General features: G+C 40.7%; 3 protein-coding genes across 5 annotated transcripts in view; all 3 read left to right on the forward strand.

Moving 5' to 3' along the window:
* Positions 1-13,180, forward strand: part of LOC123980885 (zinc finger protein 208-like) — an 808,576-nt gene that overhangs the window by 438,758 nt on the left and 356,638 nt on the right. The window lies entirely within an intron of this gene.
* Positions 2,037-5,010, forward strand: LOC123980901. Of its 3 annotated transcripts, XM_046065493.1 has the most exons (5): positions 2,037-2,151; positions 2,243-2,314; positions 2,403-2,575; positions 3,674-3,925; positions 4,012-5,010. In XM_046065493.1, the coding sequence occupies exons 2-5, from the start codon at positions 2,278-2,280 to the stop codon at positions 4,912-4,914; spliced, it is 1,365 nt and encodes a 454-aa protein (XP_045921449.1). In that variant the 5' UTR covers positions 2,037-2,151; positions 2,243-2,277; the 3' UTR covers positions 4,915-5,010. The 3 variants fall into 3 exon arrangements, with proteins under 3 accessions (XP_045921449.1, XP_045921451.1, XP_045921450.1); XM_046065495.1 differs by lacking the exons at positions 2,037-2,151; positions 2,243-2,314 and having other exon boundaries at positions 2,419-2,555; XM_046065494.1 differs by lacking the exons at positions 2,037-2,151; positions 2,243-2,314; positions 2,403-2,575 and adding an exon at positions 3,512-3,602.
* Positions 10,715-12,410, forward strand: LOC123980906. The gene is made up of 2 exons (XM_046065501.1): positions 10,715-11,023; positions 11,114-12,410. The coding sequence occupies exons 1-2, from the start codon at positions 10,790-10,792 to the stop codon at positions 12,029-12,031; spliced, it is 1,152 nt and encodes a 383-aa protein (XP_045921457.1). The 5' UTR covers positions 10,715-10,789; the 3' UTR covers positions 12,032-12,410.

The raw sequence follows: 13,180 nt of genomic DNA on the forward strand, positions 1-13,180 counted from the left end.
ACAACATTGGGGTAATCTCAAAGAAACTTTGGTGCAATTTGAGAATACACATGACTTCAACAAGACTTTTGAGGCGCTGACAAAACTGGCTGGTGACTATTTTAATTCTCTGGGAAGCCATCATCAAGACCTACTGAGGGAACATGTCTATTGCTACTTCAGTGCCTTCCTGTTGGACAGTGGTGTCAAGATAGAGTCCTGTGCGAGATACTCTTCAGAGACAAATGGAGCAAAGGTAACCTCTACAAGGCACTGGTTTGCAGGACAACGTATTGAGGTCTTGCTGGGCTGCATAGCAGAGTTTAGCCCTGCTGACAGCAATGTTCTGAAGGCAGGAATCAATGACTTCAGCGTGATGTATTCAATGCGCAAACGTTCTGCTCAGCTGTGGCTTGGGCCTGCAGCTTTCATAAACCATGACTGTAAACCAAACTGCAAGTTTCTTGCTAGTGAGAAGAATATCGCTTATGTTGAAGTGATTCGACCAATCTCCCCTGGGGAGGAGATTACGTGTTACTATGGTTCCAGCTTTTTTGTGGATCAAAATGAAAAGTGTGAATGCTGCACTTGTGAAGGGAATGGAGAGGGTCATTTCAAACACAGAGGGAAGCAGCTTCATTTTGAGGAAACAAAGGACCCTGTGAGCAAAAAGTACCAACTGAGGGAGAGATATCTTCATCTAAAAAGAAAAAGAAGGAACAAGCAGATTTCTAGACCAGCTCTAAAAGGTCAGCCAGAAAGAAAAATGTCCAGGGCCCAGAAAAGGCAGGGAAGAAGAACGGAGATCTCCACAGCTGAAGGTAACAGAAGGGGCAAATATTTTTGAAAGCTATTGATAAAATAATGATGGTAAGGGAGTGTAAACAATGATGAACAGGTTGGGAATGTGCTGTGTTGTTGGGTGGCTGTGGCTCAAGAGGTAGGGCGGGTTGGCCGTTAATCGGAAGGTCGGCGGTTCAATCCCTGGCTCCCCCTGGTTGCGTGTCGAAGCGTCCTTGGGCAAGAACCCCCTGGCGACTGTTCCGCCAGTGTATGAATGAGTATGAATGCTAGTTTCCGTTTGAGCACTTAGGCTCAGTGTATGAATGTGTATGACTGGTGAACGCAGATGTAGTGTAAAAGCGCTTTGAGTGGTCGAAAAGACTAGAAAGGCGCTATACAAGTACGGAACATTTACATTTGTTATAAATAAAGTTCAAGAATCATGTCAGGAAAGGAAAGCTGTTCAAATAACAAAATAGATGGCAAATCATGTCAATAAACAATTGACAAGTAAGCATCAAGAAGGTATTCAATACCTTCTTACTTGTCAAAAACAGGGACAGAAGGGCACTTTATTCTATGGTAAGTTATTCATTCCTTTCTATTACAATTTGGGAGAGGAGAATGACGGTTATAGATAGATGGTTTTCCTTTTCATGTTTGTTTTGCAGAAAATACTGTTGACGACTTCTTCAAGTTTCGCCTGGGGCCTGGAAGGAAAGATAGAGAAAATGCAAGGCAGTCTTCAAGCCATGCTCTTTGCTTTTGCCTCTATATGGCTGCTGGTCTACCCTCCAAGATCTTCTCCAGTGACCTAAGGTTCCTGAACCAAATGGACAAGTTGCGTGGGTAAGTAAAAAAGAAAATAAGGAAACTTTTTTATATAGCACCTTTCACAGACAACAGGGGTCAAAAAGTGCTTAACAGTAAAAAAAAAAAAAGAAATAGAACAAAATAAAACATAAGGAAGTATTTTTCTTTCATATTTTTCTAGGCCCAGAATTATTATATATATTTTTTATGCAGGCACAAATTACTCCCCAAATCTTATCTATGGATTCAAAATTATAATCTCTGTTGTGAAATAGATGTAAATATGGAATATCAAATGTGGTGGTGGAATTGGAAGTAAGAGTGGCTTGTAACGGCTTACCTTTTTCCATAGTTGGCCAACATACCTGGTCCAGAAGGGCTACGCACCCTCATCAATGAAAAACATGTTGACCAACGTGATTATGTTTTTCAAGCACGTTGAAAACTCCTTCCTGACTCAAAGTAAGCTCAAACAGAATGAAATAAATAAAATCCTGTAAGAGCTGAAGAGGATCCAGGCCGAGATTCAAAGAACGCTGGTTGTCCACCGGCAAAAAGTATTGCGTCGTAAAACAGGTACTTTTTATCAAGGTCTTCTTGATCTTCTCACAAAAAATTACAAATTGGATTCTCATCGGCTGTGGTGCATTTCGCACTATTTTCACAGATGATCAGCTTCATGCAGCTCAGGAAAGCACTTTCATGACAGCTGCGAGGGAAAAAATTCCTAAACTGTTTGGTAAGTAGACTTAATTAGTTATGCTGTAATGCTCGTTTTTCGGTTGCTTACATTCACAACCAACATTTTTTTTAATGATGTTTTGTAGAACGATTGGAGAGCAGTGGAAATCAGGAGAATGAGCATTCTAAGCTAATGGGCTACATCATGGGCTACCTGCGCATCCTCACTGGACACAGATCGGTTGTCCTCACCAACATGACAAAGGAAAATGTGGTCAACTTTGACTGTTGGAATCATGGTGAGATATTCCAAGTCCTGGTTAGTACCTCTGTTGTTTTTGGAGTTTATTTATTCCCTTCCGGATTAGTTTCTTCTTGGAGTGAAACCAATCCGTTAATGCACATATCAAGTGAAAGCTGAGGGGTTAAATGAGCAGTTTCTCTTCCAAGACAAAGTTTTCAAATTTCAAAAATAAAAATGGCTGTAAACATTTTAAATTAAACTACAGATAAATTCTGATGGTAAAATAATGATGAAACACTTCTGTCTGGGGGGTGGAATTTGGGTTGTAAACATGTCACTCAAAAGCACAAATAATTTTTTTTGTGGGCTGGCTATTTCAGCATGTAAACTTGTTAACTAAAAATTACACACTTGACCTAGACACACCGGAATTCCTTGTTTATTGAGGGCATAGTAGGTGAAAATGTATTTTGAAATTCAAAGAAAATATCATTGTATCCTTGTAATTAACAGTGCATTATTTAATTTAACACAGTAATTTTTTTTAAAGCAAGTTTCCCATATTCATATGGGCTACAAGCTCTGTATCTATTGCATCATATGGATGACATTTTGAGTGTTCAACGGCTGATATTTCAAAAACTGATTGAGGAACTAGGCCGATTCCAAGCACCAACACAAGCTGGAAGATTGCTGTATGACACACAAGTAGCTGTATCACTTTAAGTACAAGTAATATTTTTTTATGGGACCAATTTGTCATCTATTGCATTAAATGAATTACATTTTGGTTGTACTTCAAAGTCTGGTATTTGAACAACTGAAAGAATGGTTTGATTCTAGGTACCAATGGAAGCTTGTAGTTTGCTATATAAAAGACAGGTGGCTGCATCACTGTACTTTAATGCAGTGTTGAGTTACTAAAGGACCAGATGATTCCAAATTCTCATCTACTGAGTGGGCCATAGATGCAATTCTGGAATCACTTTGAAGGCTGATATATTTAAGACAGAAGGAGAGTGCATGTTGAGTCCAAGTACCAATGGAAGCTTTTAGATGTGATGTGTGGCCTCATATCCCAGCTACAAGTCAACAGTCATTGGTGATTTGTTTTGTATAATTTAAGTGCATCCACTCAGACAAATTATGATTTTCTGAATTTCATTTCCCAAGGTTGATGACCACAAAACCATGCAGTCATTTGGTCAGGCTGCATTCAACCTAAATGAGGAGGAATTTAGGTGGCTGGAAAACCTCGTCAACTGCAAGTGCTGTCCTCAAGGTCAGGCCAGTGATTATGTTTTCCACACAACACTTGGAAAACAGATTGGTAAGGCCGGGCACTTCCTTCATCTCGCTTGGGTGGACTGTGGAATGAAGGGCACAATCAGTTTTAACAAGATCCGGAGCAGTGTCTCTACTCAAGTAAGTACTTAATGCAAGATAGGATCTGGCCATAGGATGGTTTTTAAAGTTGTAATTGGTAACTTTTTATTTCTTGGGCTTTCCAGGCCAACCAATACCTCTCTGAGAAGGAGAGAAAACAGGTGGCAAAAGCCATGTGCCACAACCCCAGCACGGCAGAGAGATTTTATGTGGCTCTACCAGAAAAAGTCACGGCATATGAGACAAGGTGGCCGAGACCAAAGGCGTTAAAGATGACCATTGTGAACACCTCTGAGGAGGATGAAAACAACACTGATAAGTCATTAGAAGACACACCAAAGGCGAGCACAGAGGATGAGGAGCCAATCTACGATGACCACGAGTCCTCTTCACTGTCATCTGAAGAGTTAAGGATCATGCGTAAAAGACGTGGAAGGCCTTTCCAGTCAAGTAGCGGCATTAGAATCTCCTCCAGTTGTGAGGTTCCCGCACCATCACAGGACAGACTTCCACCAGCTCAACTTCTCAAGTCCAAGAGGCAATTGGATTTCTCAATGGAAGACGGCTCAAATATACTTGTCTGCACACCTTCAAAGTTTTCTTGTGGTGATGAGAAGTTGCGCCAAACAATTGCTGATGATTGTCTCTTCAAAGCAAATCTTTCCAATGCCCTGCCTGGGCAAGCACCCCTTGCCGACCTAAAGAACCTACCTGCACACCTAACTGAGCAGAGCACCATGTTCCTTGCAGCACAGACGGCTCTGGAGGAACCAAGTAGCGAGCCCGAGCCCCTCACTGCCAAGACCACAGATTGTGTGTCAGTGCCCGAAACTGAGCTGGTCCCAGGGAATGTGCCAGCACCCTTGAGCCCCGTACAGCAGACTCCCGACTGGCTGATACAAATACAAGAGGAGAAGGATGCACAAACCCCAGTGGGACTGGACCCAGAATGTGTTCTGAATCTTATGTTCCAGGAGAGACCAGAGTTGGTGTCAGAAACACCAGAAGACCAGATGCCACAAACCTAAGCAGAGGAGGTGCAGAAGCCCTAGCCAGGCAGGACCCTGGCATGTGCTCAAAAACCCATCATGCAGGTGACCCAGGAGTTGGTGCCACGAACGCCATCAGAGGAGGTTTTTGGGTTTGTGAATGTCCCCTTACCCGGGAGACAAAAACAGTGCCCCTAGGAGGAGATTAACCCTGGATGGGTATTACTCATGGTTAAAAATATAAGGTTTAATTCATATGTTCATCTTTAAAACGAGAAGGAATGCTGACGTTCTGATTTATTACTTTTGTCTGTAAATGTATAATTTGCTTATAGTTGTGTCTTAATGTTGCCAGTCTATCTAGACACACTTGCAGTCTCACACAGTTGCGCACACACACACTCTTTTACTTTTGATTATACTTATTTACCAAAATTATTAAAAATATCTCAGCAGAATTGTTCAAAGTAAATGTTTCTAAGACCAATTTACATGCTTGTGTCTGCCTCCTTTTTTGAGTATGTTTTTTTAATTTTGAAAGTTGTTTTGATTGTTCTGAGTAAATGTAATGTGTTGTCAAGACCCACAGTTCTCAAGATTGTTGTTTTTGAGAATAGCCATAAATGAGCATCTGGAAGTACTGCAAAGGCTAGTATGTAAACGATGTAAGGAGAGGGTGGGTTGACTCACTAATAGAAGCTTGTAGATTACTGTATTGAAGACTGGTAGCTGCATCAGCCAGTTGGCCTCATCACTACTGGAATAAGCAATGATGAGTTACTAATGGACAAAATGATTCCAAATTTGTATCTATTGAGTCAATGAAAATTCTGGCATCACTTTGAAGGCTGATATTTTTAAGACAGAGGGAGAGAGCAGGATATTCCAAGTGCCAATTGAAGCTTGTTTATAGTAAGTGTGTGTTTGTGTGTGTGTGTGTGTGTGTGTGTAGGCCCTGCAATGAGGAGGATGGGCACCTTTCAGGCAATTTGGAGTTAGATGTGTGATTAATTTCATCAAAAATCACAATTGAGATTTTTCACCTCATTAAGTGCTGTAACTACCTGAAAGTAATGATGAACAAGGATCCTGTTGGTGGAACAAACTTTCCAAAATGAATGGATAGTTTCATTGGAAATGGTCCACTTTAAATGCCTGGAATGAAAGCAACACTGTAAAGTAATTACACAAAAGTCATACAGAGTGTGCAGATGTAGTGTATTTAATATTTCCATTACCATTAACATGTAGAAAATAACACAAATCCTTATTTCATGTCTTAAATAGATCCAAATTGTGTACTTCCTTTCTCACAGGAAGTAGAAAAAAGAAAACCAAAAGTCCAAGTTTAAATTTAATCAATACTGTCCTGACATTCCATGTTTCAATCTGTTGTATAATGAATGCATGTAGATGGAAACTTGGACTTCCTCTTTCAACAGGAAGTAGTGACTTCAGCAGGAGCATTGAGCACATGGTGAGTGTTAGGTCTGTAATTTATACATTTCTTTCTGCAAAAGGGTTGATATTTGGTTGATTTTGTCTTTGTCAGTGAGTTACATCCCAGTGCCATGTGTTTTATGCATTTTCAAACTTAAAATGTATTTTGTATTGCATTTTCTGTTAAAAACGAAAATGTTATGACATAGATGTAAATGTGGAATGTCAATTTTATTTCCAAATTTCAATCTACCTTCCAATTAGTTCATAGATTGAAATATGAAAAGAATATCTATATTCAACATTTTATACTTTTACAGCTACTTAGATGCTGCCCAAAGTTATTGTGGTAGGTGTCTGCCTTTGCCCCTCATTCTGGATTTTTCAATTAATTTAATTAAAAGAATGATAAGTGCTAGACAAGCTCTGAAAGGACAGATAGAAAGAAGAGTGTCTAAGGCCCAGAGGAGGCAGAAAAGAGGTCTAGAAGGGGGAAATGTTTCTTAAAGGTACTGATAAAACAATTGAATGGAAGTGTAAAAAAAGATTAACCTGTTTGACATGCAATGTGTTGGAAATTAAGTTCAAGAATCATGTCAGGAAAGGAAAGCTGTCTAAATATATCAAAACAGAAGGCAAAGTATGTCAATAAAAAACTTTTAAGTAAGCATAAAAAAGATATTGTATTGTTGTAGGGCAGGCAACGCATTTCAGGTCTGTTCTACTGCTAAATACCGTCATAAGAAGAAATAAAAAAGAATATTTTGTGACCTGGCTTGTCTTCACACAAGTTTTTATTGGTTAAATGTGCTCCGTTTTCCCCAATGTTGACATTTTTAACACTTTTCTTTCTTAGCCACTCTAAATGCAGAGGTCTAACAGAAGATCTTCCTTACCTGGTTGGCAGGATGGTAAGTGTATATCAGTAGGGAGTGCCCTTTATGATGGTTGTTGATGAAAAAAAGCTTCATATGTGCTATTTTTAATCTTCCACAGAGTGAGCGACTGTGCGGGCTGTGTTTCCACAACTTCAGCAACTTAAAGCAACACCTGAAAGTGTCCCACACCATTCAGAACAAAGAAGAGTTCCAGCTTTTGATGCGATATGGGAATTCACGGTTGGATCAAGATAAATATATTTTTGTGTGTTATTTATTTTTGTTATTTGCACTGATTTCCTGAAAGCTCTTTTTTTCCCATTTCGCACCATAGAACTAGCAAATCCTTGGAATGCCCAATATGTGGGAAGGGGAATCTCGTCCGCCTTGATAAACACTTACAAATAGCGCATAAAATTGGTTCAGCAGAGGTAGGAGATTCAATTTGTGACTGTAACGTCTGCACAATCTGTTGTAAATCATGTGTTTTTCCATCTAATGCTACTTTGATCTCATGAATAAAATTGTTGAAAGGAGCGAGAACCGATCATGAAGCAGGCCAAGAGAGCAGTCATAGTTAAAATGCTGGCAGAACTGCGTGAGTCCAACCCTGATGTGCCCATGGTATCCAGCTTGGACATGGGAGTTACCATGGAACATGGTAATTTTAAATTCTGTTAATGTTATGATATATATGTGGACATGATAGGGGCACTGAAAAGGAGCCTTACATTATCACATCCTATTCAAATACTAGTGGCTTCTGTGTAGCAACCAAATAATGCACATAGAGTAAAATTTGGAACCCAAGGGTTTAAATTTACATTTAAAATCTCCTACACTTTATTTTAGAGGAATTTGTTCCGCCCATTGGAGAGATAATTGAGGAGGCTACTTCCAAGGAACTGAGGGAGGAGCCAGAGGGATTGGAGTACAGGGAAGAGGAGGAGGCCTCGAGTATCAATTCATCATCCAACAACCATCCTGCGACTGCAATACATTCTGAATTCCAATGTTCCACCCCTATAACTCAAAGACAGGATCATGATTACAACATGTAGTCCTCCAGTGACCTTCCTGAACACACTGGTCAGCTGCTGTTTTCCACCCCTGTTTCTGGGGCCCAAAACTCCTCTGCCAGTCACCAAATCCCTTCCACCGCCCTGTGTGCATCCATGCCTCCGCCTTCACACGAGACAGTGATTTCTTCTAACCTACCGGGGCACTTGAGTGGCCACAGTGAACACTCGACTGGTTCAATGTCAAGGGACAGCATGTGTTACTGCGAGCAGTTGGATTCCAGGTTGCAGCAGTTGGAAAAAAAGGTGGACAGTTTGATGGCAATGCAGCAACAGACACCCATCCTGACCAAAGCACCTCTATCTGTTCAAAAAAGTGAGCATGTCGGCAAGGGAAAAAAGGGCGCTTGTTTCTTTGGTAAGTTATTAATTTTTTGCTGTTACAATCTCGGGGAGAGATAGTTAGAAGGTTATATTCTTTTTAATGTTTATTTTGCAGAAAAGGCTGTGGAAGACTTCTTCAAGTTTCGCCTGGGGCCACGGACTGGAAGGAAGGACAGGGAAAATGCAAGACAGTGTTCAAGCCATGCTTTTCGCTTTTGCCTCTACATGGCTGCTGGTCTACCCTCCAAGATCGTCTCCAGTGACCTAAGATTCCTGAACCAAATGGACAAGTTGCGTGGGTAAGTTTTTTTTCATGTTTTTCTTGGTCCAGAAATGTTATACTTTATGCTTTTTATGTTAGCACAAATTACTCCCCAAATCTTATCTATGGATTCAAAATGATGATTTCTGATGTTGGGAAATAGATGTAAATATGGAATGTCAAATGTGGTGGTGGAATTGGAAGTAAGAGTGGCTTGTAATGGCTTACCTTTTTCCATAGTTGGCCAACATACCTGGTCCAGAAGGGCTACGCACCCTCATCAATGAAAAACATGTTGACCAACGTGATTATATTTTTCAAGCATATTGAAAACTCCTTCCTGACTCAAAGTAAGCTCAAACAGAATGAAATAAATAAAATCCTGTACGAGCTGAAGAGGATCCAGGCCGAGATTCAAAGAACGCTGGTTGTCCACCGGCAGAAAGTGTTGCGTCGTAAAACAGGTACTTTTTATCAAGGTCTTCTTGATCTTGTTCTCACAAAAAATTACAAATTGGATTCTCATCGACTGTGGTGCATTTCGCACTATTTTCACAGATGATCAGCTTCATGCAGCTCAGGAAAGCGCTTTCATGACAGCTGCGAGGGAAAACATTCCTAAACTGTTTGGTTAGTAGACTTAATTATTTATGCTGCAATACTCATTTTTCGGTTGCTTAAATTCACAACCAACATTTTTTTAATGGTGTTTTGCAGATCTATTGGAGAGCAGTGGAAATCAGGAGAATGAGCATTCTAAGCTAATGGGCTACATCATGGGCTACCTGTGCATCCTCACTGGACACAGATCGGTTGTCCTCACCAACATGACAAAGGAAAATGTGGTCAACTTTGTCGGTTGGAATCATGGCAAGAGATTCCAAGTTCTGGTTAGTACCTCTATTTTTCGGGGGGTAATTTACGCTGGGCTGGACTTTTTAACCTGGACTACATGTCATCCCTTCCTAAGTGAAACCATCTTTAGTGCACATTTCAAGTGAAAGCTGAGGGGTTAAAGCAGTTTCAAAAAAATTTCTAATTTAAAAATAAAAATGGCTGCAATTATTTTAAATAAAACAATAGATAAATTCTGGTGATAAAATAATGTGGAAACACTGCTCATTTGTTCATTTGCAAGAAGTTTTAGTAGTAATCTTATCTATTGTATTAAATAGATGATAATTTAGTGTAATACAAAGTCTGTCATTTCAAAATGTTATTGAGGGAATGGATTGGTTCTAGGTGGCAATGGAAGCAAAGACAGGTGTCACCATCACGCTAGAGATCATAACCAGTAGATTCCAGATTCTCGTCTATTAAGTGGGCCATATATTAAATTCTGGAATCACTTTGAATGCCTATATTTTCAAGACCAAGGGAGAAAGCAGACCGATTCCAAGTACAAACAGATGCTTGTAGATTGCTGCATCAAAGGTAGCTGCATGTCTGTAGGCACAAGTAATCATGAGGAGGGGATTAGGGGATCAAATGATTCCAAATTCATGCATTATATGGATGACATTTTGGGTGTACTTCAAAGTCTGGTGTTTCAATAACTGATTGAGAAAATGGTTTGATTCTAGGTACCAATGGAAGCTTGTAGTTTGCTATATCAAAGACAGGTGGCTGCATCACTGTACTTTAATGAAGTGTTGAGTTACTAAAGGAATAGTTGATTCCAAATTCTCATCTACTGAGTGGGCCATAGATGCATATCTGGAATCACTTTGAAGGCTGATATATTTAAGACAGTTTTAGAGTGCATGTTTAGTCCAAGTACCAATGGAAGCTTTTAGATGTGACGTGTGGCCTCATCTCCCAGCTACAAGTCAACAGTCATTGGTGATTGCTTTTGTTTAATTTAAGTGCATCCACTCAGACAAATCATGATTTTCTGAATTTCATTTCCCAAGGTTGATGACCACAAAACCATGCAGTCATTTGGTCAGGCTGCATTCAACCTAAATGAGGAGGAATTTAGGTGGCTGGAAAACCTCGTCAACTTCAAGTGCTGTCCTCAAGGTCAGGCCAGTGATTATGTTTTCCACACAACACTTGGAAAACAGATTGGTAAGGCCGGGCACTTCCTTCATCTCGCTTGGGTGGACTGTGGAATGAAGGGCACAATCAGTTTTAACAAGATCCGGAGCAGTGTCTCTACTCAAGTAAGTACTTAATGCAAGATAGGATCTGGCCATAGGATGGATTTTGAAGTCATAGTTGGTAATTTTTTATTTCTTTGCTGGGGTTTCCAGGCCAACCAATACCTCTCTGAAAAGGAGAGAAAACAGGTGGCAAAAGCCATGTGCCACGACCCCAGCACGGCAGAGAGATTTTATGTGGCTCTGCCAGACAAAGTCACAGGATATGAGACAAGGAGGCTGAGACTAAAGGCTTTAAAGATGGCCATTGCAAAACCCTCTGAAGAGGATGAAAAGATAACTGATACTTCATCAGACGACACACCAGAGACAAGCACAGAGGATGAGGAGCCAATCTACGATGACCACGAGTCCGTCTCTTCACTGTCATCTGAGGAGTTAAGGGTCATGCGTAAAAGACGTGGAAGGCCTTCCAAGGCAAGAAGTGGGGCGAGAATAACCTCCAGCTGTGAGGTTCCCACATCATCACAGGACAGCCTTCCACCAGCGCAACCTCTCAAGTCCAAGAGGAAATTGGAATTCTTAACTGAAGAATCTGCAGAAATACATATCTACACACCTTCGAAGTGTGCTATTGTTGTTGAGAAGTTGCACCAACCAATTGCTGAGTATTATCTCTTCAAAGCAAATCTTTCCAATGCCCTGCCTGGGCAAGCACCCCTTGCCGACCCAAAGAACCTAACTGCACAGAGCACCAGGTTCCTAGCAGCACAGACAGCTCAGGAGGAACCAAGTAGCAAGCCCGAGCCCCTCACTGCCAAGACCACAGATTGTGTGTCAGTGCCCGCAACTGAGCAGGTCCCAGGGAATGTGCCAGCACCCTTGATCCCCGTAGAGCAGACTCCCGACTGGATGCTAGAAACGCAAGAGGAGAAGAATGCACAAACCCCTCCGGGACTGGACCCAGAATGTGTTCTGAATCTTATATTCCAGGAGACACCAGAGTTGGTGCCAGAAACACCAGAAGACCAGATGCCACAAACCCAAGCGGAGGATGTGCAGAAGCCCTAGCCAGGTAGGGCCTGGAATGTGCCACAAACCCCGTCAGAGGAGGTGTTTGGGTTTGTGCATGTCCCTTATTCAAGACACTAAAACATATTGCCCCTTGGATGTGATTACCCATTGATAGGAATAATCATGTTTAAAAAGTTTAGGTTTTAAAGTAATATACGTTTATTTAGCTTTAAAAGGAGAAAGAATGCTGACGCTTTGATTTATTTACATTTTTTGTAAAATTTATAGTTTGTCTGTGTTAGATTGCACAGAAGCTAGACTGATTCAAATTCATGCTCACACACTCACACACTCATGCACAGGCAAACATGCACGTATACACACACACACACACACACACACACACACTTTTTATTTTGATCATACTTACTGAACTTAAAAAATGTAATATATCTCAGCAAAATTGTTGAAAGTAAAATTTTCAGAGACCAATTTACATGCATGTCTGTCTCCTAATTGATTTTTTATTTAGTTTTCAAAGTTGTTCTGAGAGTAAATGTAATGGTAAGTTGTCAAGACCCACAGTTCATAGGATTGTTATTTTTGAAAATAGCAATGGATAAGCATCTGGAAGTACTTCAAAGGCTAGTATGTAAACAATGGAAGGAGAGAGCAGGTTGATTCCAACCAATAGAAGATTGTAGATTGCTGTGTCGAAAACTGGTAGTTGCATCATGCTAGGTACAAGTCAGGTGGCTGCATCACTATCGGTATAAGTAATGATGAGTTATTAATGGCCAAAATAATTCCACATTTTCATCTATTCAGTGAACACAATTGTGGCATCAGACAGAGGGAGAGAGCAGGCTGTTCAAGTGCTAATGGAAACTTCTACATTGCTGTGTCAAAGAAAGGTAGCTGCATCTCTTGATGTAAAAGCAATGATGAGTTATTAAGGGACCAAATCATTCCAGATTCTCATCTATTGATTGGGCCTGTAGATTGTAGTGAACAACGGTGTGGATTTGTGCATTTTACATTGAATAAATTTGGAGCTACCCTACATTCCTTTCTCCTCCCCAGAGAAGAAGGGGAGGGGTCAAAGTTGCTTTCTCTAAGTGCTATCCCGACCATAAAACTGGCACCTTTTTGATTCCGAAGCTGATAACGCGGGGCCTGACTGTTAAACTGACAAAGGGACACGAG

This window comes from Micropterus dolomieu, linkage group LG12 (assembly GCF_021292245.1).
Source record: "Micropterus dolomieu isolate WLL.071019.BEF.003 ecotype Adirondacks linkage group LG12, ASM2129224v1, whole genome shotgun sequence".
Lineage (NCBI taxonomy): Eukaryota > Metazoa > Chordata > Actinopteri > Centrarchiformes > Centrarchidae > Micropterus > Micropterus dolomieu.